Below are 24479 nucleotides of genomic sequence, written 5' to 3'. Positions count from 1 at the left end.
TGAAAGGTCACACGACGATCTGTAAGGATGAGGTCCTCCACTTCCTTCACAGTCACCACCTTGTCAGTCACTGGTAGCCACTCACTTCTTGACTCCCCTGCAAGGGCCATGCAACCAAGTTGAAAATTATTTCTTCGTTTTCGGTAAGTGCATGAGATGGGCTTTCCTCGCCATAAACTGATTTTACGTTCTTGATGTATTTTCTCAGTGTGATACCGTTTCAAATCCATTAGTTGGATGACGGTTCGGTCCTCAATGGGCCCAATACTCATCTTTTTTGCTTCTAAGTCTCTCCTACATTAGATAAAACCACTTCTCAGGATTCTCTTTGCGGTAGCATTGTTCTTAAGAGCCAAATATAATACCAACCAAAAATCATCAAGATCGGTCTACATCTTCTAGGTGATGATCAGAACTTTCCGATACCCCCTCGTATTTATTATGCTTTTCTGTGTGAGAGATAGCTCGCCGCGCCAGATTATACCGAAGCAAAAGGATTCAAAATAAAATTCGTCGTAACGAAAGAAGCTTATTTGTTCACGTGTTTTGCAGTTTTTATTTTTCGATGGCATATTTGGCGTTATTTGGACGTATTCGAAATGTAGCTGGCGTAGCCTCGATTATTTAATTTAATTAATGACTTGTGTTCAGTGTTAGGTGTGGGAACATATATTATTATTGCTGTTTCTTCTCATCTTGCTACCATTTGCATATTCAAATATTGCCATTTTTCCATGATACATTATCAACGGGGATCCATTGTAATGATGTGCGCCCTGTGGCATCAGTTAACTATATTTATAGGCCGTTAGCTGTGAATAGCGCCCTCCAGATGGTCAGTAAATCCTGGCTGACGGTGTATCGCTGCCGCCGCGTCCTCAGAAACTACCGAACTGCGAGTCAGTCCGAGAGGACGCCACCAGTCTCTACAACGAGCGGCCGTCCAAGGAGAACGCCCAGCTGCGCGACCACTCTGAGCAGCTGTGCGCAGCGGCGCGCCAGACGCAGACGGCCGTCACCGACCGACACCAGGCCGTCGGCCTGTGGGCCGACCTGGCCTCGCACAGGTCCGTATAACAACGACCGGCTGTGGGCTGGGCTGTCCTCTCATAGGTCGGTAGAACAGGACACAGACACAGACACCATGCCGTGGGACTGTGGGCCGACCTGGCCTCGCACAGGTCCGTATAACAGCGTACAGGCACCAGACCGTCGGCCTGTGGGCCGAACTGGCATCACACAGGTCCGTTTAACAGGACACAGACACAGACACCAGGCCGTGGGACTGTGGGCAGAGCTGGCCTCGCACAGGTCCGTACCCTGGATTCCTTGTCTGATGGCAACGTTTCGGGTTAGCCGTATTTTTTCTTAGGCCGGCTTACTTGTGAAATCGACAACAAAATACAGAATGAAAAGGTGGTTAATATAAACGCAAGAGCGAAATGATGAAAAAAGAAAATAATGTTTTGAATTCCTCATAGAACAATATCTGATGGGAGCTGTGCTTATCTGTACTTTGTCTACCGTCTTATCTTGCGTGTGATGTCTTTTTTAGCGAGTCTGTTGAGGTGTCTGCGGTGTGTTTCAGTAAGCGTCTGGGCGATCAGTTATCGGTGATGTCGGACCGACTCCAGTCCGACTCCCTGACCGCCGAGAAGGTGCCGCAGCTCAAACAGGATCTGGTGACGCTGCAGGTAAGTGGTGCAGCCTTGTCGAGCGACGCTAGTACCTGCCAGCGAGTGATGTGAATGATGCTAGGGGGGTGGGTGGGTGGGGGCTTAATTGAATTGGTATTGAAACACGTCGAATATTGTTATAGAAGTGCAGCGGACAAAGAGTCTGTCAAAAAATGTTTTGTCAAAAGACAAAAAGTCAGCTGCTTTGTGCGGATTAGGCACTCGTGTTAGATATTTATGTAAAACTACATGTTAACCGCCGTGTGTGTGCTCCAAACACTTCCCATCCTTCAGGCACAGCTGTGTCGATCTACGAACTGATTCACTCGTTTCGTGCAGTGTGCGTAGCCCGGCTAACTTCTGACTCCCCACCCATCCGTCTGTGTGTTCTCTCAGAGCGAGCAGGCGGCGCTGGAGGCGGAGGCCGCGGCGCTGGCGCCGGCCGCCGAGCGGGCCGGTCTGACCGTGCTGCGCGGCGAGCTGGAGCAGCCGCCGGCCGAGCTGAGCGACCACACGCTGCGCCACCTGCAGCAGCTGCTGGACCAGCTGGACGAGCACGACGGACGGCTGGCCGAGCGGCAACAGGTGCGGCTGCGGCACGATCGGGGTGGTCGCTTTCATGGTCTTTGTTTGTTTGTTTGTAGCAATGAAACTGTTTGACATATCGACGGAGCTGAATAAAAAATGTACGCTGCAGTTAGTCATTAATGGTAATTATCTCACCGCTCTGCATGCTTTGCTCATTGTTCGTGTTCAGTACCACAGGGCATCATGTTAGATTTACTCCGTAAGTATGAGTTTCAGCTTATCTAATTTTTCATTGATTTCGGTGTATTGTCAGGTGTGGGAGAAGTTTTGCGGCGACCGGGACGGCCTGGTCACCTGGCTGGAGGCCACTCGCAGTCGGGTGTCGGCGGAGCAGGCCGGCTGCGCCCGGCTGGCGGAGCTGCCAGAGCTCCTCTCCCAGCTGGACTGTGCGCAGAGAGAGGCCGACTCGAGGACAGAGGCCTTTCAGGTGAGCAAAGGCTGGGGAACTGAGATGTTACGATGCGAGATGGGTGACATTGGAAGTGGAATGAGGACGCGATTTGTGGCGCGTTTATGAATTTTAGTATAAGGTACGGAAGGTTTTTGCCACTTCGCAGAGAGCTTAGGCCTGTCCAGTTCGGGATAGTAATGTTCTATAATCAGGTGAAGGACATTTTTCATCTTCTATCCCGTCACCAACACCGCTCCCCGTATTCTCAGGCACTGCACCAGGAGAGCCAGGCGGTGCTGGAGTCGGACCCGGCCCGCTTCTCCGAGGTACACGAGGAGGTGGTGAACCTGGATCGCGCCTGGAACAACCTGCGGCAGACCCTGACCGAGACAGCCGCCCGCCACCAATCGCTCTGGGACGCCTGGAAGGCCGTACAGGACGCTCTACAGGCTGCGAATGCTGCTATTGACGGCGCAGAGGCGTTCCAGCAGAGCCTGGGCACCGCGCCGAGCGCCGTGGCTGATCTAGAACAGAGTCTGAGTGACGGACGGCGTGCAGCTGAGAAGCTGGCGGCGACGCGGCGGCAACTGACCGCCGCTGTGACGAGAGCGCACGCCGCTGCCGCCGCTGCCGGACTCACGGAGTGTCTGAAAGATGAGCTACAGAGGGTAGAAGCGTCAGCACGTGAGACCCAATCTGATCAGCTGCGGGCTCAACTGGAGCGCACGCTGCCTGACCTGGAGTCTGCCCAGGTGCTCTGGGCGCAGGCGGCGCGCGCACAGGATGAGGGGCTGCGCTGGGCAGCGGCGGCACAACAGACACTGCGCTCGGCCGCCGACGGCGCGGCTGGCCTGCGAGAAACGGCCGCTCGTCTGGAGCAGTGCCGACACGAGCTGACCGCACACCAGACGGCCGCGCGGGCTGCTGCTGATAAGGTGGACGAGGTGACACGCCTGCTGTCCGCCTCTGAGGTGCCGGCGCTCGAGTCGGGCCGCCGGCGGCTGGCCGAACAGCTGGCTGCGGTGGAGACGGCGCTGCGCGGCACTCAGACCACCCTGGACGGACTGGTGTCGCGGGAGGCCACACTGCGCGCCGCGCTAGGCCGCTGCGCCGAGTCTGCCATCGAGCTGCGCCAGAGAGTGGCCACGCTGGACGAGCCGGCTGGAACGCCTGAGCAGGTGGTGGCCCGCCTGCAGACGGCTGACGAGTGCGCCGAGACGGCGGCCGAGCTGGAGACTGCGCTGGCCGCCATCCAAACCGATATAGACGCGATGAAGGAGGAGGGACTACCCACCAGTACATACCAAAAAGAACACTCGCTGCTGGCAGCGAAACTGAAGAACATCAAGACACAACTGAAGCGAGTCACCGCGCTGCTCGGTGGCTCACTGGAGAAGAAGTTCACCCTGCTGCTCAAGGACTCCAAGAAAGAGTTGTCTGCTCTCTCTGACAAGCTGACCTGGCTGGAGTCGGCGCCGGCCGAAGACCGAGCGGCCGTGGAGACTCGGCGGGACGTTCTGACTGAGGTCAGCCAGGGTTTGGAGGCGGCTCGCGCTGCCCAGAGCCGACTCGCCGAGACGGCCGACCAGTACCTGGCGGCGCTGCCGGAGCAGCGGCGGCCGGCCGTCACTGCCGCCCTACAGCAGCATGGTGCAGATGTGGACGAAGTCGCCGGCCGGGCGGCTGACGCGCAGACACGCACCGACGCTCTGCTGGCTAAATGGACCGAGTTCGAGACAGCGGCGGCTGAAGTCAGCCAGCCTCTGACGGAGATTGAGGCCTCGGAGCTGCCGGCTGGACATCTGACGTCACCGGACGAGATCGCTCCGCACCGCGCCACCGCGGAACAGAACGTGACGCGGCTCCAGGGTCTGGCCGAGCCGCTGCGGCGGACCGCCGCGCTGGCCGCGGAACTCGCCGAGCTGAGCGCTGACTGCGCGGCGCCGCAGCAGGCGCGGCAGCTGGAGGCGCGGCTGGAGGCCCAGCAGCGGCTGGCAGCCGCCCAGCAGCGCCGGCTGGTGGCTGCGGCAGAGGCTGCAGAGCAGTACCGACAGGCCGAGCGGGCCATGACCAACTGGCTGAACGAGTCGCGACAGGAACTGACCAAACACGAGGCGGTACTGGCGGCCAGCCGACCCACCCTTGGCCAGCAGCAGCGCATGAAAGAGATGCGCGAGGCACTGGGTCGCTGTCACGACGGCCAGCAGTACCTCACCGCGGCCACCACTCCCGCCGAGCAGCTTCTGGCCGAGCTGGCTCCCGCCGCCCGGGAGACGGTTCGCGCCGAATTGCGCGCTCTGAGAGACAGCTGGGAGAAACTGATGGACGACGCCAACCAAGCTCTGAAGAAGCTGGAAGCGCTGGTGCTGCAGCTGAGTTCGTTCGACGACTGCTTCCGCCAAGTGGTGACGTGGTTGGACGGCGCCGAGGCGCAGCTGGAAGAGGAGCTGGAGCCGCGCGCCACACTACCCGAGAAGACGGCAGTGCTGCGGGACGAGCTGGCTCGCCGTCAGGAGGTACAGCTTCGTCAGCACATGGTGGCCCAGCTGCGCGAGCGCGCGGAGCTGGCGGCCGACGGCGCTCCGCCCGCTGAGCTGGCAGAGTGCCTGCGCCGCTACGAGGCGCTCGAACAGGCGGTTGGAGCTCGGGTGGAGCGCGCCCAGGCGGCCGTGGACCGTCACCAGGCGCTGGCGCGCGCGCAGCAGGCGGTCGGCGAGTGGCTGTCCACCCAGCAGGGTCGGCTGGCCGCCGTGATGGCGGAGAACGAGCCGGCGGCGGCGCTGCTGCCGGCCGTGGAGCGGCTCGAGGCGGCCGCCCAGGAGGGTCTCGGTCTGCTGAAGGCCTGCGAGGCGGCGCTGGACGCGGTCCGTCCCGACACGGCGCCGGAGGGTGGCGCGGCGCTGGACGCCGAGATGGGCCGGCTGCAGGCCGACCACCACCGCTACATCTCAGACGTGTCCGACCTGCGCTTCCGGCTGCAGGCGGCGCAGCAGCAGCAGCAGGCGCAGCAGGAGTGCAGCCGACAGCTGGGCGACTGGCTGCTGAAACAGGAACAGGCCGTGGCAGAGCCGGCGCTGCTCGACACGCAGCCAGAGAAGGTGGCAGAGGTGGGTGAAAAAAACGCCGCTGACGGAAACAGACACAGTGACGCAATAGGGATATTGGTGCTTAGGACTTATATCAACAACAGACACCATTCACTCGAAAGTGCTGCAATCTTCCAGCTGACTGAAATGAATCATACTCTGAGAGTTAAAGGGGAAAAGAATGCTACAATCTTATTATTGTTTGGACGCTGGAATCATATTGTGTTTGGGTTTCTAGGAATCCACGAATCTCTTCTAGAATTATAATGAACTCTAATTTATCTTCACCGTTGAGCCTTCCTTTGTAAACTATCCCGGACATCACGCTGGCTGACCCGTGCTCCCTGTTCCGTTTCAGGCGGATCGTCTGGAGGCGCTCTGCGCCGAGGTGTCTGAGCGGCAGTCGCAGCTGGCGCAGCAGCTGGGCGGCGGCAGCGGCGGCCTGCTGCAGCCGCTGCAGGCGCGCTGTCAGCAGCTGCTCTCGCAGCTGCAGGAGCAGGCGGCGCGCACACGGCAGATGGCCGGTGAACACGAGGAGTACGAGTCGCGCCGCGCCGCGCTGCTCGAGTGGATCGAGGAGGCGCAGCGGCAGCTGACCGAAAACAGGTGAGATGGAAGAGTATTCCACCGGGTGGAAGCATTCCACAGGATTCCTGATGCATCGCTTCTTTCTCGGTACTTCTTTTTTTTGAAGTCTATTTCGCCGAGCGATTTGTGACAAATGCTTCTTGATATTGATTCCGTTTGACTGTCATCTGACCCTCCATGCGCACACACGTTGTTCACAATGCCCGTTCCCTGCAGCGCGGTGGTGGGCCAGCTGTCTGTGTTACGCGAGCGGCGCCGTCTGCTCGAGGAGCTCTCGGACGAGTGGTGCCGGCGCAGCGGCGAGCTCGACTCTCTGCTCACACTGGGAGAGCGGCTGTACGCGCACACTGGACCGCTGGGACGGGAGACCGTCCGCGCCCACAACATGTGAGTCGAGCGTGTGGGAACGGCCATCATTTTTTTTTCCGCAGCTGGTCGTTTTAAGTGTCAACATAACGTTTAATCCCATATTCTTTGTGAGAAGTGTCTCCTGTCATGGTTTGACCTGCAGTTCTGGTGGCAGTCCTGACGCTACAACTCTGACCCTATCCGTATCTGACCGTCGCCCCTTACCCTTCTCCGGCTCACAGGTCGGTGCGCGCCGGCTGGGAGCGTCTCTCTGACGCGCTGCAGGCCGGCTGCCAGCGGCTGGACAGCTGTCTGCAGCAGTTTGCCGAGTTCAGCGAGCAGCAGGAGCAGCTGACGCGCTGGCTGCATGACGTCGAACAGGCGATGGCGGCGCACGCCCAGCTGCGCGCCACGCTGCAGGAGAAACAGGCACAGCTGCAGGTGCGCTCACAATTGTGAACGACCGCATCTCTCTCTCTCTCTCTCTCTCTCTCTCTCTCTCTCTCTCTCTCTCTCTCTCTCTCTCTCTCTCTCTCTCTCTCTCTCTCTCTCTCTCTCTCTCTCTCTCTCTCTCTCTCTCTCTCTCTCTCTCTCTCTCTCTCTCTCTCTCTCTCTCCCTTCCCTCACCTCTTTTTCCCTCTTCTATTCTTTCTCTATCTCTTTCCTTTTCTCACTCTTGTCACATTTTCTTTTCTCGTTTCTCTCTTCGCTCCTTCTCTCCGCCTTCCGCTTTCATTGTTTTATTTATGCTAACTTTTGACCTCTGACCATAACCTCTGACCTGTGTCTGCCTTCCGTCCCTCAGAGTCACGAGCTGACGGACCAGGAGATCGGCGCCCACCAGTCACTGGTCACCGACGTCTGTTCGCGGGCCGGGGAGCTGATCGCTCAGACCCAGGACAACTCGCTGCAGACATTTGTCACCTCAATCCAGGCGCTGTTCGACACTATACGCACCAAGTCCAAGGTGAGGTCGGCGACAGTATGGAGATGAGGTGGGCGACATGGCGTGGTCTCGTGTACTGTGCTAAATGTAACCTTATGTTATGTAGTTCGTCTCTGTTTTTGCTTTCATTTTGCAGCATATGGTATTCTTGGGCTCGCTTGTCATTTTGTTTTCAGAAGCACGCTAGCTTGCGAGCAATTTGAATTCACAGCGCGTTATGATATCGCAGCTTGATGGCCGTGTTATTGTACATTGTGCAATTTGCCACTACTTGTTTCGTGTTACCCCACCCACCTGTCATGCACTGACGCTGTATCTGCCGGTCCTGCTCCTCCGCTGCAGGAGATCCTGGAGCACCTCTCCGAGTGTGTCCGTCGTCACGAGGAGCTGCAGACGGCCAGCCGTCAGCAGGCCAGCTGGCTGGCCGGTCAGCGCGAGCAGCTGGCAGCTGCTGACTCGGTCAGCGGAGAGCCGACGGCGGTCCAGCAGCGGCGAGACGCACTGCAGGTGGGTGGGCTGTGTGTTTGGACAGGCTATAGATGGAACGGGCGGCGACTGCTAAATACTAGCCGCAGGTGCTGGATGATCATGGATTGATTTGTGGTGTTATCATGCAACATCGTGTCAATAAATGCAAGCGAGTAAAGAATTTCAGTGATTGGAGATCAGATAAAAGTAAAATAAGGAGTGTGGTATATTTTAATAATTTAATGACCGGTTCTGGTTCGTATTCCGACCAATTAAGTGATGACTTACCCACTCTTCTGCAATACGACAAAGTTCGTCCCGTTCCTATTTGAATTTTATCCACCCTCTTTCTACCCACGCTGTTTTTCTCGCTCTCTGTCTGTCACATTGCTAGTCCGACTGTCGATATAACGCCAACGCCGTCCCCCTGACTCCATTCGGCAGAAGGTGCAGTCGCGCCTGCCGCAGGGCCGCCGGCAAATGAAGAAGATTCACGACGCCTGCGTGCACACCGTACTGGGCACCTCGGAGCAGGGCGGCGCCGCGCTCCAGGCGGCTGTCACCGCGCTGGATGACGACTGGAAGGCGTTCGAACAGCAGTGCGGTGAGCATGCAGAAGGGGCACGGGCGGAGGAAACCGGTCAGAGCACTACCGACGAAACTCACATTGATGGTGGATCGTATGTCAAATTTGTAACGTAGATGTCTAGTGCATTTTTTTAGTAAACGGGTTTTATCTTTTTTTTTGCAATATGCTATGCCGCGCTGTCCTAGATGTATGATTTGTCTGTCACCTCCTTGAACCGACTATCACATCCGCTCTGACCCTGGATGTGAGTTTTGGCCTGTATGCTGAACCTAACCTCGGCCTGTGTCGGCCTGCGCGGCTGACCTGTGCAAACCCTGACCTCGACCTGTGTGGACCTTGACTGACCTCTGTCTGCCTCTCTGTCCTCCAGCGGCGGCCGACACTCGGCTCCAGGAGGCGGCTGACCAGTGGGCAGAGTACGAGCGGCGGCACCGCGAGCTCACCGCCTGGTGTGCCGAGCACGAGCAGCTCTTCTCCCAGCTGCAGCTCAAGGCCACACTCGACGAGAAGGTGAGACGATGGGAGCCGAAGGCGTCTCAATGGACGAGAAGCTCGGTGTCATTTTTTGGTATTAATACACTTGTAGACCTTCTGGCAATTGTCTGCAGCTGCTAACGGTGCATTGTGCAACAGAAACTTCGATCAGAAAAGAACGTCAAGTCAGTTAGATATCGGAATGAAATGTTTCCACTTGCGTAGCTTGAGCCAATAGTCGACTGAAAACCCACGCTTCAGTTGGTGCAGCTCATATGATTGCCTCCCCATCCCTCCGACCTTCCCTCAGATGGAAGTGCTGCAGCGACTACAGGCGGCCCGGCAGGCCATCGTCGGTCGGGAGGCCGACGTTGACCAGCTGATTGACTGTGGAAACGACCTGGCCCAGCTGTCAGGGCTGGAGAGAATCAACACTCAGGTAGGTGGGAAGAGCTTCTGATGGGAATGAACTCGTTTTTGAAGTCATTAATCAGCTGCTCTGGTCTCCAGTTTTTCAGGTTTTCATACAGTTTGTCTGCAGCTTGTATGCTATAATATCTCGCCGTTTTTTTACTATCGCCTGGAGTTCGATATCCAGTTCATCACGTCGCTTCCGTCTGGATTTCATCTCAGGTAAAGCAGGTGTCGACGCGCTACCAGGAGCTGCACATGGCATCCCAGAGCCTGCTGACCAAGTGGCAGAACATGGTGGACGACCACCGCGCCTACGACGAGAAGCTGGCAGAGACAGAGGCCTGGCTCCGGGACACGCCGGCCACCGAGCAGGCCGACCGCGGTAAGATGGACCAGACCATGAAGGAACTGGTTAGAGTCCAGGTACAATTGACTGTCTATGTCTGAAAAAAAGCGGATGGCTTTATTGGCATTATTGTGGCTCTAAGCTGCATCAGCTCAGTATCATGTGTTTTTAACCTAATTACCTAGGTAGTCTGCTGGGCGCCAGCTCCCTATGTCGATCTGCCGCCCTGACCGTTTGCCACTCTTCTGTTCGCTCCAGGCCAGCACCTGGTCAGCAGCCTGTGCTCACTCGGGGAGCGGCTGTTCTCTGGCAGCTCGGCGGCCGGCCGGGATCTGGTCAGACAGCAGATGCGCTCAGCCAAGGAGGGCTGGGAGGCGCGGCAGGCGGCCAACCGGGCCGCCCAACAGGTAGGAATAATACCACAACTCGCTCTCTGAACGTGTGTCGAGCGGACCGCAACGGGCACCGTGACTTATGGCTGCAAAAATTGTGCCGGCTACTTTGACTTTCGAGTCTGGCTGTTCGTTGTCGTTGTTGACTATTTCTCTGTTTTTCTCTAGAATAATTTAATTTCTTCTGATAAACTTGGTTATCCCAGCTATTTAATTAATTTTTCCAATTCATTAAACTTAAATATCTCCAAGCTCAGTTTTCGTTCTCACAATTTCACCCTGCTGTCTTTCTCGATACGTGCTCTGCCATTCTTCCGTCTCCCCACCGCTGCTGACTTGCGCATCGTGACGTATTTCAGGAGGCGGCCGCTCGCTCCCGGGCCGAGGAGGCCTGCACAGAGGCCATCAGTCAGGTGTGCTCCTGGCTGGACGGCACAGAGCGAACCCTGGCCGCCGAACCCACCAGCTGGCTCGCAGCGGCCGAGCTCAAGGCCAAACTGCAGAAAATCAAGGTTAGTGATGGAGTGGATCCTTGTCACTGAAGGGGATGATCCTGGTGCGGGGTGTATTTTTTTAACGGGTTAGGGTTGTGAGATTTTAAATGTTTCAATGCCGCTTGTCTTGTATTGTGTTTCCTTAAATTGCTGGTGGCAATACCCAAAATGTCTCACGAAATGCATTCCAGTTCATTGTTAGCAGTCTGCCCGTCGCTGCGCGCTGTGCCATCCCGCGTCTGACCTCTGTCCGCTCCCCAGACGGCCCAGTCGGACGAGCCGCACTACCGGCGCCTGCTGGACGGCGTGGAGCCCCGCTGCGGCCTGCTACCCGAACCAGCCCGCGCCGCGCTCCAGTCGGCCACGGCCCGACTCCAGGCCGCCTCCGCCGACAGCCGGAGACAGCGCGAGCGGCTAGAGACGCTGCTGGACCAGCTGTCGGCGCACCAGGAGCTGGTGCGCGCCCACCAGGACTGGCACCGCACCACCGACGAACAAATCAAGGCCGTCTCAGGTGAGATGTCGTGCTGGAGCAGAGAGACTGCTGTGGTAACTCCTTATCATTCTGTTCTTGCTTTATCACTGTTAATCTGATGATACGTTCGCTAAAATGGCGTGATATGAAATTGAAATCTTGTCAATATTTTGTGTTAGACAGTCGTGATGGATGGCAGATGGTCGAACTTCTAGTCTAAAAGTTGGTCACCGACGCATATTGCAACAGCTGCACATATGTCCACCTCTCCGTGCTGTCCACCGTCTAACACCGCCCATTCCTCTTACGCTCAGACGCTGCCGGCGGCCGCACGGCGCTGTCTCAGCGGGCGGCGCGGGCCGCCGAGCTGTGCCGCCAGCTGACGGACGGCGCTCCGTCCCTGTCGGCGCTGACGGCCCAGGCGGCTCGCCTGTCCCCGCTGCTGCCGGAGAAGTGGCAGGCGGCGCTGCAGAGGGAGCTGCAGCAGCACCAGAGCGGCGCCGACCAGCTGCTGCTCGCCGTACAGGAGGCGCAGCACGCGCTGCAGGTGAGAGAATATGGAGGGGTGGGGGGCGACCGCTGGTTTCTTTCGAAAAAGTAAACTTCGTAAATCATTGGTCATTGTAAATATCACCGATTTAACACATTGGCAAGCCTACAGGGCCTGAGCCCGGCACAACTTTTTGGCAGGATGAACAGAATTGGTCGATCCTCATTCGCAAGTAGCTGTTTGCTTCTTTCGTAGATATTTTTGCAGCCTTGGCCATTCTCTCAACAGTGTATGACACCCCGATGTCGTGTTCCAGTCGCGGCTGGGCCAGTGGTCGGCCTGCGAGGCGGCGCTCGAGTCGGTGGTCGGCTGGTTGAACGAGGCAGAGGCCACGCTAAAGAACCACTACACGCACAAGAACACCCTGGAGGAGAAGGAGGAGCAGCTGCGCCGGTTCCGGGAGCTCAGTGCCGGTCTGCACCAGCAGGAGGCGCGGCTGGACAAACTGGCAGCGGACGTGCAGGAGCTGAGCCGCAGCAGCGGCGACAACCGGATGACGTTCATCGTACAGCAGGCCGTCTCGCGGGCCAACAACGTCCAGGTCATGACCAAGGTCAGAGCCTGCAACGGGGCAACGTCCAGGCTATGATGATGATTATTATCGTTATTAGAGGACGTGGGGAGCTTCAGATCATGATCAACGTTCGAGTGTAACTTGGTTTTGATATGGGTGTCTGGTCGTGATTGTGTTTGCTAGTAATTTTACGTTTCACTCTATTCCCGATAGGACCTCCTGTCCCGGTACGAAGAGGGGGTGAGCCAGCACCGGGATTACGTGCAGCAGTACAACGCCTTTCTGGCCGAGTTCTCCGGCTACCAGGAACAGTTTGCCGCCGTGCAGGTGAGAAAATCATGGGTGACGGGTGTGAAGTGTCTGCTGATAGTGGTATAAATTAATTGACGACAGCAGTTATACAGTGTACACGTGATACATTTACGTAAAACTACAGTCCTGCAGTCTTGAATTATTGTTTGCTGGCGGTGAATTGGACGCCTGCTGCTGATCGCTAGAAGCCAACACCGGTAACCAACTCGGCCGATCAGCATCTTTCCGTCCTTCTCTGTATCTGACGCTCCTCTCTCCGTCCGCAGACGGCTCCCGTGCGCCGCTCCACCCTGAAGCAGTCGCTGCAGACGGTGCAGCAGCTGCTGGCCGGACAGCCGGCCGTCAGCCGGCAGCTGGCAGCTGTCAGCCAGCTGGGCGAGCGGCTGTACGCGGCCACAGCGCCCGACGGCCGCCAGCTGCTGCAGGGGCAGCTGCAGCAGCTGCAGGCCGCGCACGACACGCTGTACGACCAGCTGGCGGCCACCGAGAAACAGCTGATGCTCAGCGACAGCAAGTGAGTCGACCGCGCTGTGCCAACAGTGGGGCTGGGTTGCACATTATGTTTTCCTGGCCTCTTTGGTTCGAAGTCGGATATTAACTAACTTATGATTGTGAATATGTACATTTTTCTAGGAATATTTAATTTAATTTGGCCCGTGCCGCTGCACCACGAACTAGAATATGCTCTCAGCTCTATGAAACGTCTAGCTCTGGCGACGTGCGCCAGACTCTCCGGCGTCCCCCAGTGGCGTTCGTCACCGTGTCCCTGTGTATCCCAGGTTCTCGGGTTACGACGAGTCGGCGGCCGAGCTGCGTCGCTGGGTGGACGAGGCACGCGCCCGAGTCAGCCAGGAGCTCGAACTGAAGGCCACCCTGGACGATAAATGTGACCAGCTGCAGTCGTACCGGCTGCTGCTGCACGACCTCGTGTCCCACCAGCAGGTCAGTGGATAGAGACCTCGTGTCCCACCAGCTGCAGTCGTACCGGCTGCTACTGCACGACCTCGTGTCCCACCAGCAGGTCAGTGGATAGAGACATCGTATCCCACCAGCTGCAGTCGTACCGGCTGCTACTGCACGACCTCGTGTCCCATCAGCAGGTCAGTGGAGACGGACCCGGTGTCCCATCAGCAGGTCAGTGGAGACGGACCTCGCGTCCCACCAGCAGGTCAGTGAATGGCTTCAGCTTGTCTGACCAGAAGTTCAACCACAACATATTTTTATTTAGAATGTCACTCGCATTTTTTAACGTCGGCTTGTTCATAATCAGTTCAAAAAATTAAGCCGGATTCAATGTTTCTTGGACGACGGAGATTCTACGTCGTCCGGCTAATGGCGTTCGATAACCGCAGCCCAGTCCCCGCCGACATCGAACGCCATTGGCCGGACGATGTAGAATCTTAGTCGTCCGGGAGACATCGAATCCGGCCTAAAGCCTGAAACAGACTCTTTCCGCAGTCAGGAAATCGCATGCGAGAGCCTATTCAAATACAAGGAAGCACGCTCGCATCAATCGCACGCACCTCCCGCAAGCGATTGATGCGAGAAGAATTATTACGAGCGAGCGAGCGCAGCGAGCGAAGTGAGTCTTTTCAATATAACGGAAAAATCTCAGTATGAGCGGCCCGGCCCGGCCCGGCCCGGCCCGGCCCGGCCTGTAACGCTTTTGAGAGGCTTATATCTCAGCAACCGCTGGACCGATACGCCTGCGGTCTTTTTTGTTGGGTAGCCCCATCCCTTCTACCCCGTAATTGACTACTTTTGATACATCTCAGTGACCGTCGTGGCACGTGCCACGTGAAAAGTCAAGGGTGTTCAAGCTGTTTTGCAAAAGTAGTGATTTTGAGAGGCTCATATCTCAGCAGCCGCTTGGGCGATTGACTTGCGGTAATTTTTGTAGTGTAGCAGCATCCCTTCTACCCAAAATAGGATACTCTCGATGCATGTGGGTCACCCCCAGTGCACGTGCAAAATACAACAATAAGAGGTGCCAAATTTGTTCCCATTTCAGTAACTCGGTAATTACTGGGGCGATTTCGCTGAAACTTGGCATACAGGTAGGCACCCACCAGGCAATGCATTCCCATGTGTTGCAGTTAGGGTGCTACTGCACGTGCGCACGTGCAGGGGGCGTTTCCAGATCTCGAGAACGGCTGGTCCGATTGCGCTCAAATTTGGTACACGGTTGGGGACCAGTTAGTAGGGTGCCGTGCAAAAGTCATTTTGGACTCCGTTTGCACGTGCGCACGTGCAGAATGCCGCTTCCAGATCTCAGGAACGGCTGGGCCGATTGCGTTCAAATTTGGCACACCGCTAGCGACCGGTTAGAAGGGTGCTTTGCGCAAGCCCGTTGGAAGCACCCTCTCGCCCTTCCGCACGTGCTGGGCTCACTATCTCGCTCGCTCGTTGGTCGCCCAAAAGGCGTTTTACTGGTAATGTATTTGAATAGGCTCTCGCATGCGATTTCCTAAACGCGGAAAGAGTCTGTTTCAGCCTTAAATGTGAACAAAGTGCTTCTCAAGCTCCAAATTAGGGTACAGCTGCTGATGGCCTATTGGTATGTCAGCGCCTTTGTCGCGCACTTTCACTAAGCGACCGTCGTTTTCCCCTTCTGCAGGCGATCGCCGACTGTCGTGAGAAGGCCAGCGCGCTGCCGGACCGCACTGATGAGGTGACCCGCCTGCTGGACGGCCTGGCGCAGCAGCACCAGGAGATGCTGGAGACCGTCCAGGTACGACACGCACGGTGGTGGTGGTGGTGGCGGATTACGTCAGACAGAGGGCTGTTTGAGCATGTTGACGAAGTCGTAGCGGTGTGAGGTGATCGTAAATTCTATAAGTGTTGCCGCGATGACTGTCGTGAGTTGTGATTGTGAGTACAACCATATTTTCATTCTGACTTGTGACCTCCACGTCTCAGGAGCGCGTGGAGCGGTACGAGGCGATCGTGGCCGACCACCAGCAGTACACCAAGGCCGTGCTGGACGCCCAGGAGTTTCTGGAGTCCACCCACTCGGCTATAGAGATGTGGGGCCGCGCTCACGGAGAACTCGTCACCATCCGCGCCAACCTCGACAAACTGAAGGTGAGACGGGAGGGACAGTACTCGGACGGACAAGTGAGATGGAAGGAGACTAACGTAGAGAAGGCACTTGCTGTATCCGGCGCACAGTGTGCTTTGACTACATCACTCACTGATTCAGTATTGTAGGTCACTGACAATAATACCGAATCAGTACAGTCAGTATTGTCAGTACTGAATCTATCAAGTCAGTAAAATGATTGCCACGCTCTGGTGTCTCACAGACGAGTCATCGCCAAGCCCAGCTCTTTCCATGTGCATATTCTGCGCTCTGTTACTGGGCGAGCTGCGGTTGTCGCCCAAAGTGCGCTCTGACCGGGTAGTATTACCTCTCACGTGTGTACTGACTGCTATGCTCTCTCCCGATTTGTGTGAACAGCAACTGAAGGCGGGCCTGCTGGAGGAGGCGGGCCGCGTCACCCTGGTACAGACCCTCGGTGAGAAGGTGATCCCCAACACGAGCGCCCAGGGCCAGCAGAACGTGCGGGCGCAGCTGGAGAGCACCGAACAGGAGTGGCAGGCGCTCAGCTCGTCGGCAGAGTGAGTAGAGAGGCACCGGGGGAGAGGGAGAGGGGCGTCGGTCGAGTGAGTTGGGAGAGCTGGGGATAGGGAGGGAGGTCTTGACTGGTGTCGGCAGGTGGGAGAGAGGGAACATTCGTGTCTGTGTGTAACTGGCATTCGCGTAACATCAACGATACACCATGGCAGCGGTTGCTGCCCATCCCCACCCACAGCGGAGGAGAACTCACGGCGTCAACACTCCCTCGTCACACACGTCACCGATTCACTTCATGGTCGGGTGTCATCGCGTGACTCTTCGGATCACACTGTAAAACATTAATAAAACATACAACGAATAGGTTTTGGCTGCGATTTAGCGTCATGCAAACTAATTTTCTGAACGCCAGTAGCGTTTTGAGCTGCACAGGACTGTATTAGTATTTAAGGAGGGCCGGCATTAAGTCTGACCGACGATGAGTAACCCGCCCCGCCGGCTCTGTTCTAGGGGAGGCCGTGGCTTGGAGTAAGTTCTCTCGGACTATCTCTGTGGCTTTATTAACAGCACTCGGTGGCGCGGCGCGCGGGTGGTCGAGCGGTAGCTAGCGGGCCTGCCTCTCCACCCTACCGGGGCTGCCCCGGCTGTATTATCGCGTGGCATAGCGGGACACCGCCACTATGTGTTTTCTCGCGCGGACGGCACGGGAACTTTTCACATTTATCGTACATTTCCGCACATTTTACCACGCATCAGGTCGACACTCATCCCTGGATTTACTCCGAGATTGTGTATTTTTGGCGAGGTCGTATTTCTGATTGTTGGTAACGGTTGTTTTTATGAGCGTGGTGGCTGTTGACATGTGTTACCCTGTTGGAAGGTTATGACTGTGACTTGGCTGTGATAATACTGGTCTCTTGGTACACTTTTCGTTGTTTATACACGCCAACATTTTTACATCACATACCTCTTTGGTAGGATCGATGTTGCAATGACCCTAGATAGCAAACTAAACAGATATGTGTATTTTTGTCCAATCAACAGCTGAATGGTTCAGCAGATATTGACAGCTGCAACTTAGTTACATGTAGTTATTGTTCAATGTTTTAAGTCGACCTGGCTGTTGTGTCTCGTCAGTGCGTTTTCCACTTTCGTGGGCTACCAGTTTAGCCAGATTAGCCAGTTTTGGGACATGAATGACGACTTTTAACAATGCTGCGCGTAAGCCTACTCCCCCCCCCCGCTGTTCATATTGAGCTGGGACAAACGAAACGACCAACGTGCCTGTCGATCCAAACTGCCGTCGCAGTTGTGTGCTTTATTATGCCGGGCCTACATCACACCGCTGGCTCCCAGCCAACTCAATCAATCTGCAAACGTATCGAGCCGCCTTGTGTATTTCGGAAACAAAAACAACCACCCATGCTCGTGTTTCGACTATTGCGCTCACCAAACGCCGTACTCTCATTCCTTGACCTGTGGCTGCGGACTGCGGAGTGCGCGGGTCGTGCTTATCCCTGCAGTGGGAGTGCTCCCGCTGGTGCTGATATGATGTGTGGCGACTACCTGTACTTACAGGGCGGCCATTAACGGTCTGCAGCGGGTGCTGGACCAGTGGAGTCGCTTTGAGCAGATGAAGGACCAGTGGGCCGCCTGGCTCAAGGAGACGGACATGAAGCTGCACGCCGTCAACCTCAAGGACACGCTGCAGCAGAAGAAGGACCAGTTGGAGGAACTGCAGGTGAGACGGACTGGCGCGCGGGCTACTGCCGTAAAATTGAGACTGCTGACCGTATCACTGTACCGCCTTAAATTATCATTTACACAGTTTTCTAGTCAGTGAAGTTTACACCGTAACATGAACCGAACCTTATGCTTGTACTCGCAACTTGCGTCAATCTGCAGCCAGGTTCTGGTACTTGGCGTACAGCTGTTCTTTTTTGACAGTCGTCTCACTGTTTATTACGACGAATCCTTATTGCCGGCGCAATTAACATCAAGTCTTCTCATTAATGTGTTTTGGTGCAGTTCTTACTTATCACACAAAAATAGTGTCTTCTCTGGCAGTTACCCCTGCGCACTTAGCGCTGTCTTCTCTGTCTGCCCATCGCTAACCGTCCCCTCTCGCCGCTCCCACAGGCCATTCAGGGTGAGGTGCGCGCCCGTGAGCTGGAGATTGACGCGCTGACGGACCGAGCCGAGGAGCTGAGCTCGGCCTGCTCGGCCGGACGGCAGTCGCAGCACGGACAGATCATCGCCAAGTACCAGCAGGTGGCACAAACTGTACAGGTGAGAGACCACGGGGCTGGGATGGGAGAGAGACTAATTTACCAGGCCGGGCGAGGCCGGAAAATGGTTTAGGACGGGAACGATGTGTTGCTGGAGTTCTGGGCAGGCGCTTGAGTCATCACGCTTTCTGGACTATGGACGGGGAAGGGTAAACCACGTTAGTGCTGAGTGCTGACTGTGCAGCTGTAAAAGGAGACGGGTGTAACACCTATCAGACACCAAAGCGGCGCTGTTACTTCATTTTTCACCAGCACCGGACTTAGCTGTGTGTATCGACGTCCGTCCTCAGGAGCTGGTGGCGACGTGGCAGCAGTACGTGGCCAGTCACAGCGACTACAGCCGCCAACTCAGTGAGACCTCCGTCTGGCTCAAAGACGTCCAGTCCAAGCTGGCCTACTGCTCCGACCTGTCGGCCACATCGCAGAAGGAGCTAGAGGCCAAACTGGCCACCGTCAAGGTATGCCGAGGCTAGTTGCCGTTTCTTTACGAAAGCTGACCATCTGGCAGCGAGATGTACAGTCCACAGCAGAAGTAATGTGCTGTTTCAGTCATGGGTATGTTCTGCTTCTGAAGCTTGGGAACGATTAGCCAGACTACAATGAAACTTTGAATGTAGCTTATATGTATCGTCACCCTTGCAGCTGCAATTTTAGCTATTGACATCTTCTTTTCGATCACTCCGCATTATACAATCGCCAGTCAAAGCCAATCGTTGAGATTGGTAAAACCCTACATTACTTTAGCGGTGGGCTGTACATAGGTAAAGGGTAGTGTTGATGCGCTCGCCTCTTTAATTAATATAGCTGCAAGTTTCTGTTCCTTCCATACGTTAAAGATAAATGTATCTTGGTCGAGATATTCGAAAATGTCACTGGTAACTGTGTTGCCGAGTGGGTTGCGTTTCCACCGCTGGCACTCTGCTTTACCACCGTTCCCTCTCGTCCCCAGGACCTGTTGCTATACAAGGACGAGGGCTTCAAGCGTGTGCACGCAGCCGTCGACCTGGGCCACCAGGTGCTGCGCAACACGGAGCCGACCGGCCACCAGGCCATCAGCGAGCAGCTGACGGCCCTCCAGGAGAGCTGGGGATCCATGGCCACCCAGATGGCCGAGACCAAGGTATGAGCTGTCGGGGAGGGACTGTGGACCGCTGTGCTCTTAGGTTGATCGTGTACAAGGAGTGAGAATAGTAACGATTAAGTTTTGCGGTCACGTTAAGGGAGGGAGAGTCGATGATTTCTCCCGCTCTCTTTGCGAGCTCAATTTACTGTTTGGGATATTATTTGTGAGCACCTTCGCGATTGGCTTTGATCGAGCATTGTCCTGATTCACATTCTTTGGCGTACTGGTGCTGAGCACATTATTCACCCAGTGCTCAATCACGACCCGTCGCTGACCGAATATAACCCACCCGTTTGCAGAGTAACCTGGACGAGGCGATCCACCGCTGGGCCGGATTTCTGGAGGAGATTCAGCGCCTGAAGCGGTCCTCGGACGCCACGGGCGCGGTACTACAGGAGGCAGCGCAGTTCCAGACCACAATGGCAGAGAAACGCGCACAGCTCGACAGACTCAAGGTGGGAGGGCAGAGTACGGAAGGACGTTCATGGCGTCACACAGCTTTTGAGTCAAAGAGATGCTGTCAGTAGACACACTGTTCTTTGTTAAACACACCTCGTTGAGGGACAGAACGGAGAAACTTGCGCAATATAGACGATTTCACACGCATTGATCGGATATTCAGTAAAGAACACGAGACCTGAAGACCTTTCACTTCATTGGCTAATATCCTCAAGTAGTACCTACTTTTTGTTTTTATATCCGTCGTGTCATGCAGGCTCCATACAAACTACTTTAGCGTCTTAACTCGTGCTACTCGCGCCACACGGTGTCATTGGCGTTTTGTGATACCGCGCTGACGGCTGCATCCGTACCCCCAGTCCCTGGAGGAGAGTCTGCGCTGTGAAAAGTACGAGGTGGACAGTCTGAAGAGCAAGGCTGCCGAGATGTCGGCCTCCGGTAACCAGGCGCAGGCGGCCGCTCAGGCGCAGCAGATCCTCAACCAGTACGACCAGACTGCCGACCGGATACGGGTACGAATCGGGGGACCATGAGGGCGGGGGGAAGGGTGACGGTAACGGGGACGGGGAATCACCAATTTCACCAATGATGCCGCCAATATGGTGGATATTGACACTGAGCTGATACACACCTCGGGAGCCATCTTTAACGCCGTGGCTGGATGTCATGCTAACGTGCCCAGAGCTTCGCTGTAGCTTGTCGTGAGAGGCGCTGACTGTGATCCGCTCCATGATGTGTCCCATTAGGCCATGGCTGCCAATTTCCACTCCTCTAATTTGTTTGCTGGGCGGTGTCTTGTCTGTCCCGCCTCTCTAACGTGCTGTCGCCGTTGTTTTCCCTCCATCAGCTGCTGCGCCGCGAGCGGGAGGAGCAGTACAAGCACCACCGCAGCTGGAAGCAGGCGTTCGACGAGTTCCAGGCGTGGATGTCGACGGTGCGAGAGAAGGTGCCGGCAGTTCGACAGCGCTCCTTCGGAGACCGATCGGCCATCGAGGGCGTCGTGGCCGCGCTGGATGTGAGTGAAAGGCGGTGGGATGGGGCTGGTAAAACAAGCAGGAATGGGGAGTCCAATGCTCAGAATCTAGGAATAGGGATTTGAGACGTGACAGAGACCGGTTGAAGTGTTCTTGCTTCCGGCTCGCCCTTTTTCTTATTTCTTTTTGCGACCCTTTTCTTCGTCCCATAGTAATTTGTGAAGCCTGTGTTACCGTGTGAGTTCTTTCTTCACATGGAAGAAAGTCGTTCTCATGTAGCCTAAAGAAATACCTGTGTAAGCAGTGATCTGAGACTCGGCTGTCTGTGTCCAGTGTATCCAGTGGAAACATTCTGACCATTCCTGTATGTACACAGGGCATCCTGTGTAAGCAGTCGGCCGGCCAGCTGACCCTGGAACACCTGGTGCACACGGGTGACGTCATGATGGCCTCCACCTCCGAGCTCGGTCAGAAGGAGATCAGACAGGACGTGGCCAACGCACAGAGCCAGTTCGAGGAGTTCTTCAACGGTACGTGCAATAGGGAACGATTTGTGTTTGATTAATTAAAGTTATGCCGAGAGTTTCGTTCAGTCGGCTGACTTGTTTTATTCAACAAATTCTTCAATACTTGGCCTTTGATTATGCCTTTTATAGCCTAGGGGCTTGGTATAGTTACGTCACTATCTCCCTCACCCTCACCTACATCTCTGTACACGCTCTTCAGTAGGAATTATCAACCACTCTATATCATGCGCGGATACAAGGGGGGGGGGCCATGGGGGCCATGGCCCCCCCCCCCCTTGGCCGATTTTTTTCAAAAATAAAATAAAAAGTTAAAAAGTTAAAAAGCTGAAAAGGGGGCCTCCTGAAAATAAAGTGGCCGAAATCCGATGAGTTTTTTTTAACCTACCCACTTAGTTATTTCTTAGAAGACTAGCTGAGAAGACTTCTTTGTTAGAAGATTGGTAAAGCTTTTCATAACTTGGAGGTCTCTTATGCTCACAGAGATGACCACTTTTACAGGGCCTCCTAACCTGCACAGAGGGCCTCCAAGCCTGCACAGATGTTGAGATGTTGCCTGAACAGCTAGATAAGCTCAATAGACGCAGTTTTTTTTTTTTGGGGGGGGGGGGGCCCAACAAGTGGGAAGATGGGGCCTCCAACAGGTGGGATTATGGGGGGGGGGGGCCTCCTGGTTTCTAATGGCCCCTCCCTTGGAGATTTTCTGGATCCGCCCCTGCTCTATATAGGCATTATCAACCACTCTATCCATATTCTCTTGCACACCTTTACAAGCATTATCGTGTGTAACATCTCCCAAACTCTACCATTCCTCTCCGCAGACATCCGTCAGCAGAAGCGTAACCTGGAGACGATCGAGAGCCAGCTGAAGTCGTACAAGGAGGAGTATGAGCGCATCTCCGACTGGCTCCAGGCCGCCGACGTCCAGGTCAAACAGCACAAGACTGTGTTCGTGGCCACGCGCGAAGAGAAACAGCAACTCGTCGAAAAGATACAGGTAAGATTTCGATGAAGATTACGGTTGGGATATTGTCGTTGGTTATGTGTGCTCGTCTATTATTGTTCGATGCATGTTTTTTCCTGACATTTAATTTAGCGGTCTTGACTGGCCAGGGATCCAATATGCACTACCGATTAATTATCCCGTCGCCCGTTATTTTCCAGGACGTGTGTCGCAGTCTGGAGTCGGGTGGTGAGGACATCAGTCGTCTCCAGTCCACGGCGTCTGGCCTGCTGGCTTCTCACCTGGAGGGCTACATCAGCCAGCAGCTGCGGCACCTGGCCTCCAGACACCAGGTGCCGACCGAGAGGAGAGTTGCCGCGTCGGCCCCGACAGTTACTATTAAAAAGTAACAGATTTTGCGTGCTTAGTGCAGCAGGTTGTCAATCCCAGCAGCCTGCGGTGATCTTATTCGTAATGCCAGCCATCGACCCATTCAAGAGGAAGTCGCCTGATCTCTTGTGTCTCAGCTGTCCAATTTTCTTGACCATTCCCCTTCCCTTCCTCCCTCCCCACAAGTGCAAGTGAACCTGAGGCCCATCTAACCCCTCCCCTCTCCCCTCCTCCTCAGGTGCAAGTGAACCTGGCGCGTGACGTGGAGCGGAAGCTGGTGGCGATCGCCGACCAGCACTCGGAGTTTGAGGGCGCGCTGCGCCGCGCCGCTGACTGGATGGAGGAGGCCCGGGAGGTGATCCGCGGCCGCTCCGGCTCCGGCTCCGGCTCCGACGGCGAGCCCGACTCGGGACGGCAGGGCGTAGAGCAGCACCTCAAGGCCATTCAGGTGGGTGGCCGAGTGTCTGGCGCGGCGCTGACTTGTGGCGTAGAGGATTGAAAATTTGAGCTTCGTTGAAACATTGTCATAAACGTATGTTTGCTGTGGAAACTGCTTCATGTTATCCACTAATCCCGCATAGATTCACATTGGCATTTTTGAAAGCCTCGATATAAATATCGGGGCTTCCATGAAACTTCGGCACATGGACTAAGTTCTACAGAGTGTAATACAGAGTGTAAGAAACTCACCAACGCCTACGGAGTGTAATCGCCACGCCGATTGTGGATTGCTCTTGATCATCAATACATACATACATACATACAACTTGTAGAGTCGACGGTATTATCTCGGGCCGTTTTTTCAGGAGCTGATTCGTAACCAGGACGAAGGCCAGACGCTGGTGCACCAGGCCGCCAGTCTGGGGGAGAAGGTGCTCAGGAACACACACTCATCCGGCCGGGAGGACGTTAAACAGGCCATGAAGGACATCCAGAACGACTGGGACAGGTTCATCAAGAAACTCACCAACGCCAAGGTAAACGAGTGGTAAACACTTTGAGTTATTGTGCGTGAATGGCTCTCTGAAACAATGTCCGGGGCTGCTGTGAGATTGCTTTTGGCGATGATTGGTTATTGGGTAGGTATGAGAATTGAACTATTCTAGCGTAAAATTAAACATTGTGACGTATCTAAGCCCTCCTGTTACAGGTCATATTCTTATCGGCAGCCAGTTATAGCGACTGCCAGTGGAGTTACTGTGCCTATGACTGCAGATTGACCCAGCTCAAAATTGTTCTCCTTTTTTATTTTGCTTTGTGCGTTCCACCCCTGTATTCAATACGTTGCCCCTGTCTACACGCTACTGACGGCCGTCCACGTCCCCTTCCCCTCCCAGGCTCAACTGGAGACCAGTCTGCTGCAGTGGTCGGACGCCGGTTCCACCTACACGCGGCTCCAGCGCTGGATATCGGACCGGGAGGCGCGGCTGCAGCAGGTGCTGGAACACAAACCCCGACAGAGGCCGGCGGCCAACAAGGACCAGCTGGCCAGTCTGGGCGAGAAGAAGGCCGCACTGAGACGCACCAACAGCATCATGCAGGTCGGTCAA

General features: G+C 55.5%; 1 protein-coding gene across 2 annotated transcripts in view; it reads left to right on the top strand.

Annotated features, from left to right (window-relative positions):
* The window catches only part of LOC122389588 (nesprin-1-like), a 110466-nt gene that overhangs the window by 57556 nt on the left and 28431 nt on the right, over positions 1-24479 (top strand). For both annotated transcript variants that reach the window (XM_043381760.1, XM_043381759.1), the window contains exons 38-75: positions 883-1067; positions 1589-1694; positions 2073-2261; positions 2518-2691; positions 2925-5762; positions 6100-6347; positions 6546-6716; positions 6920-7118; positions 7483-7644; positions 7966-8130; positions 8536-8695; positions 9051-9190; positions 9465-9593; positions 9788-9950; positions 10173-10321; positions 10666-10818; positions 11062-11314; positions 11590-11822; positions 12082-12378; positions 12553-12666; positions 12918-13165; positions 13431-13593; positions 15269-15382; positions 15571-15735; positions 16112-16272; positions 17807-17969; positions 18368-18517; positions 18807-18974; positions 19466-19636; positions 19939-20094; positions 20458-20610; positions 20946-21113; positions 21449-21602; positions 22418-22593; positions 22761-22892; positions 23168-23377; positions 23736-23906; positions 24267-24470. In XM_043381760.1, coding sequence (XP_043237695.1) covers positions 883-1067; positions 1589-1694; positions 2073-2261; positions 2518-2691; positions 2925-5762; positions 6100-6347; positions 6546-6716; positions 6920-7118; positions 7483-7644; positions 7966-8130; positions 8536-8695; positions 9051-9190; positions 9465-9593; positions 9788-9950; positions 10173-10321; positions 10666-10818; positions 11062-11314; positions 11590-11822; positions 12082-12378; positions 12553-12666; positions 12918-13165; positions 13431-13593; positions 15269-15382; positions 15571-15735; positions 16112-16272; positions 17807-17969; positions 18368-18517; positions 18807-18974; positions 19466-19636; positions 19939-20094; positions 20458-20610; positions 20946-21113; positions 21449-21602; positions 22418-22593; positions 22761-22892; positions 23168-23377; positions 23736-23906; positions 24267-24470 — 9255 coding nt within the window. The remainder of the gene's footprint in view (positions 1-882; positions 1068-1588; positions 1695-2072; positions 2262-2517; positions 2692-2924; positions 5763-6099; positions 6348-6545; positions 6717-6919; positions 7119-7482; positions 7645-7965; positions 8131-8535; positions 8696-9050; positions 9191-9464; positions 9594-9787; positions 9951-10172; positions 10322-10665; positions 10819-11061; positions 11315-11589; positions 11823-12081; positions 12379-12552; positions 12667-12917; positions 13166-13430; positions 13594-15268; positions 15383-15570; positions 15736-16111; positions 16273-17806; positions 17970-18367; positions 18518-18806; positions 18975-19465; positions 19637-19938; positions 20095-20457; positions 20611-20945; positions 21114-21448; positions 21603-22417; positions 22594-22760; positions 22893-23167; positions 23378-23735; positions 23907-24266; positions 24471-24479) is intronic.

Source organism: Amphibalanus amphitrite, unplaced genomic scaffold (genome assembly GCF_019059575.1).
Source record: "Amphibalanus amphitrite isolate SeventyFive unplaced genomic scaffold, NRLGWU_Aamphi_draft 000363F_arrow, whole genome shotgun sequence".
Classification (NCBI taxonomy): domain Eukaryota; kingdom Metazoa; phylum Arthropoda; class Thecostraca; order Balanomorpha; family Balanidae; genus Amphibalanus; species Amphibalanus amphitrite.
The sequence above is the reverse complement of the archived record's forward strand: the minus strand, read 5'-3'. Positions and strand labels throughout refer to the sequence as shown.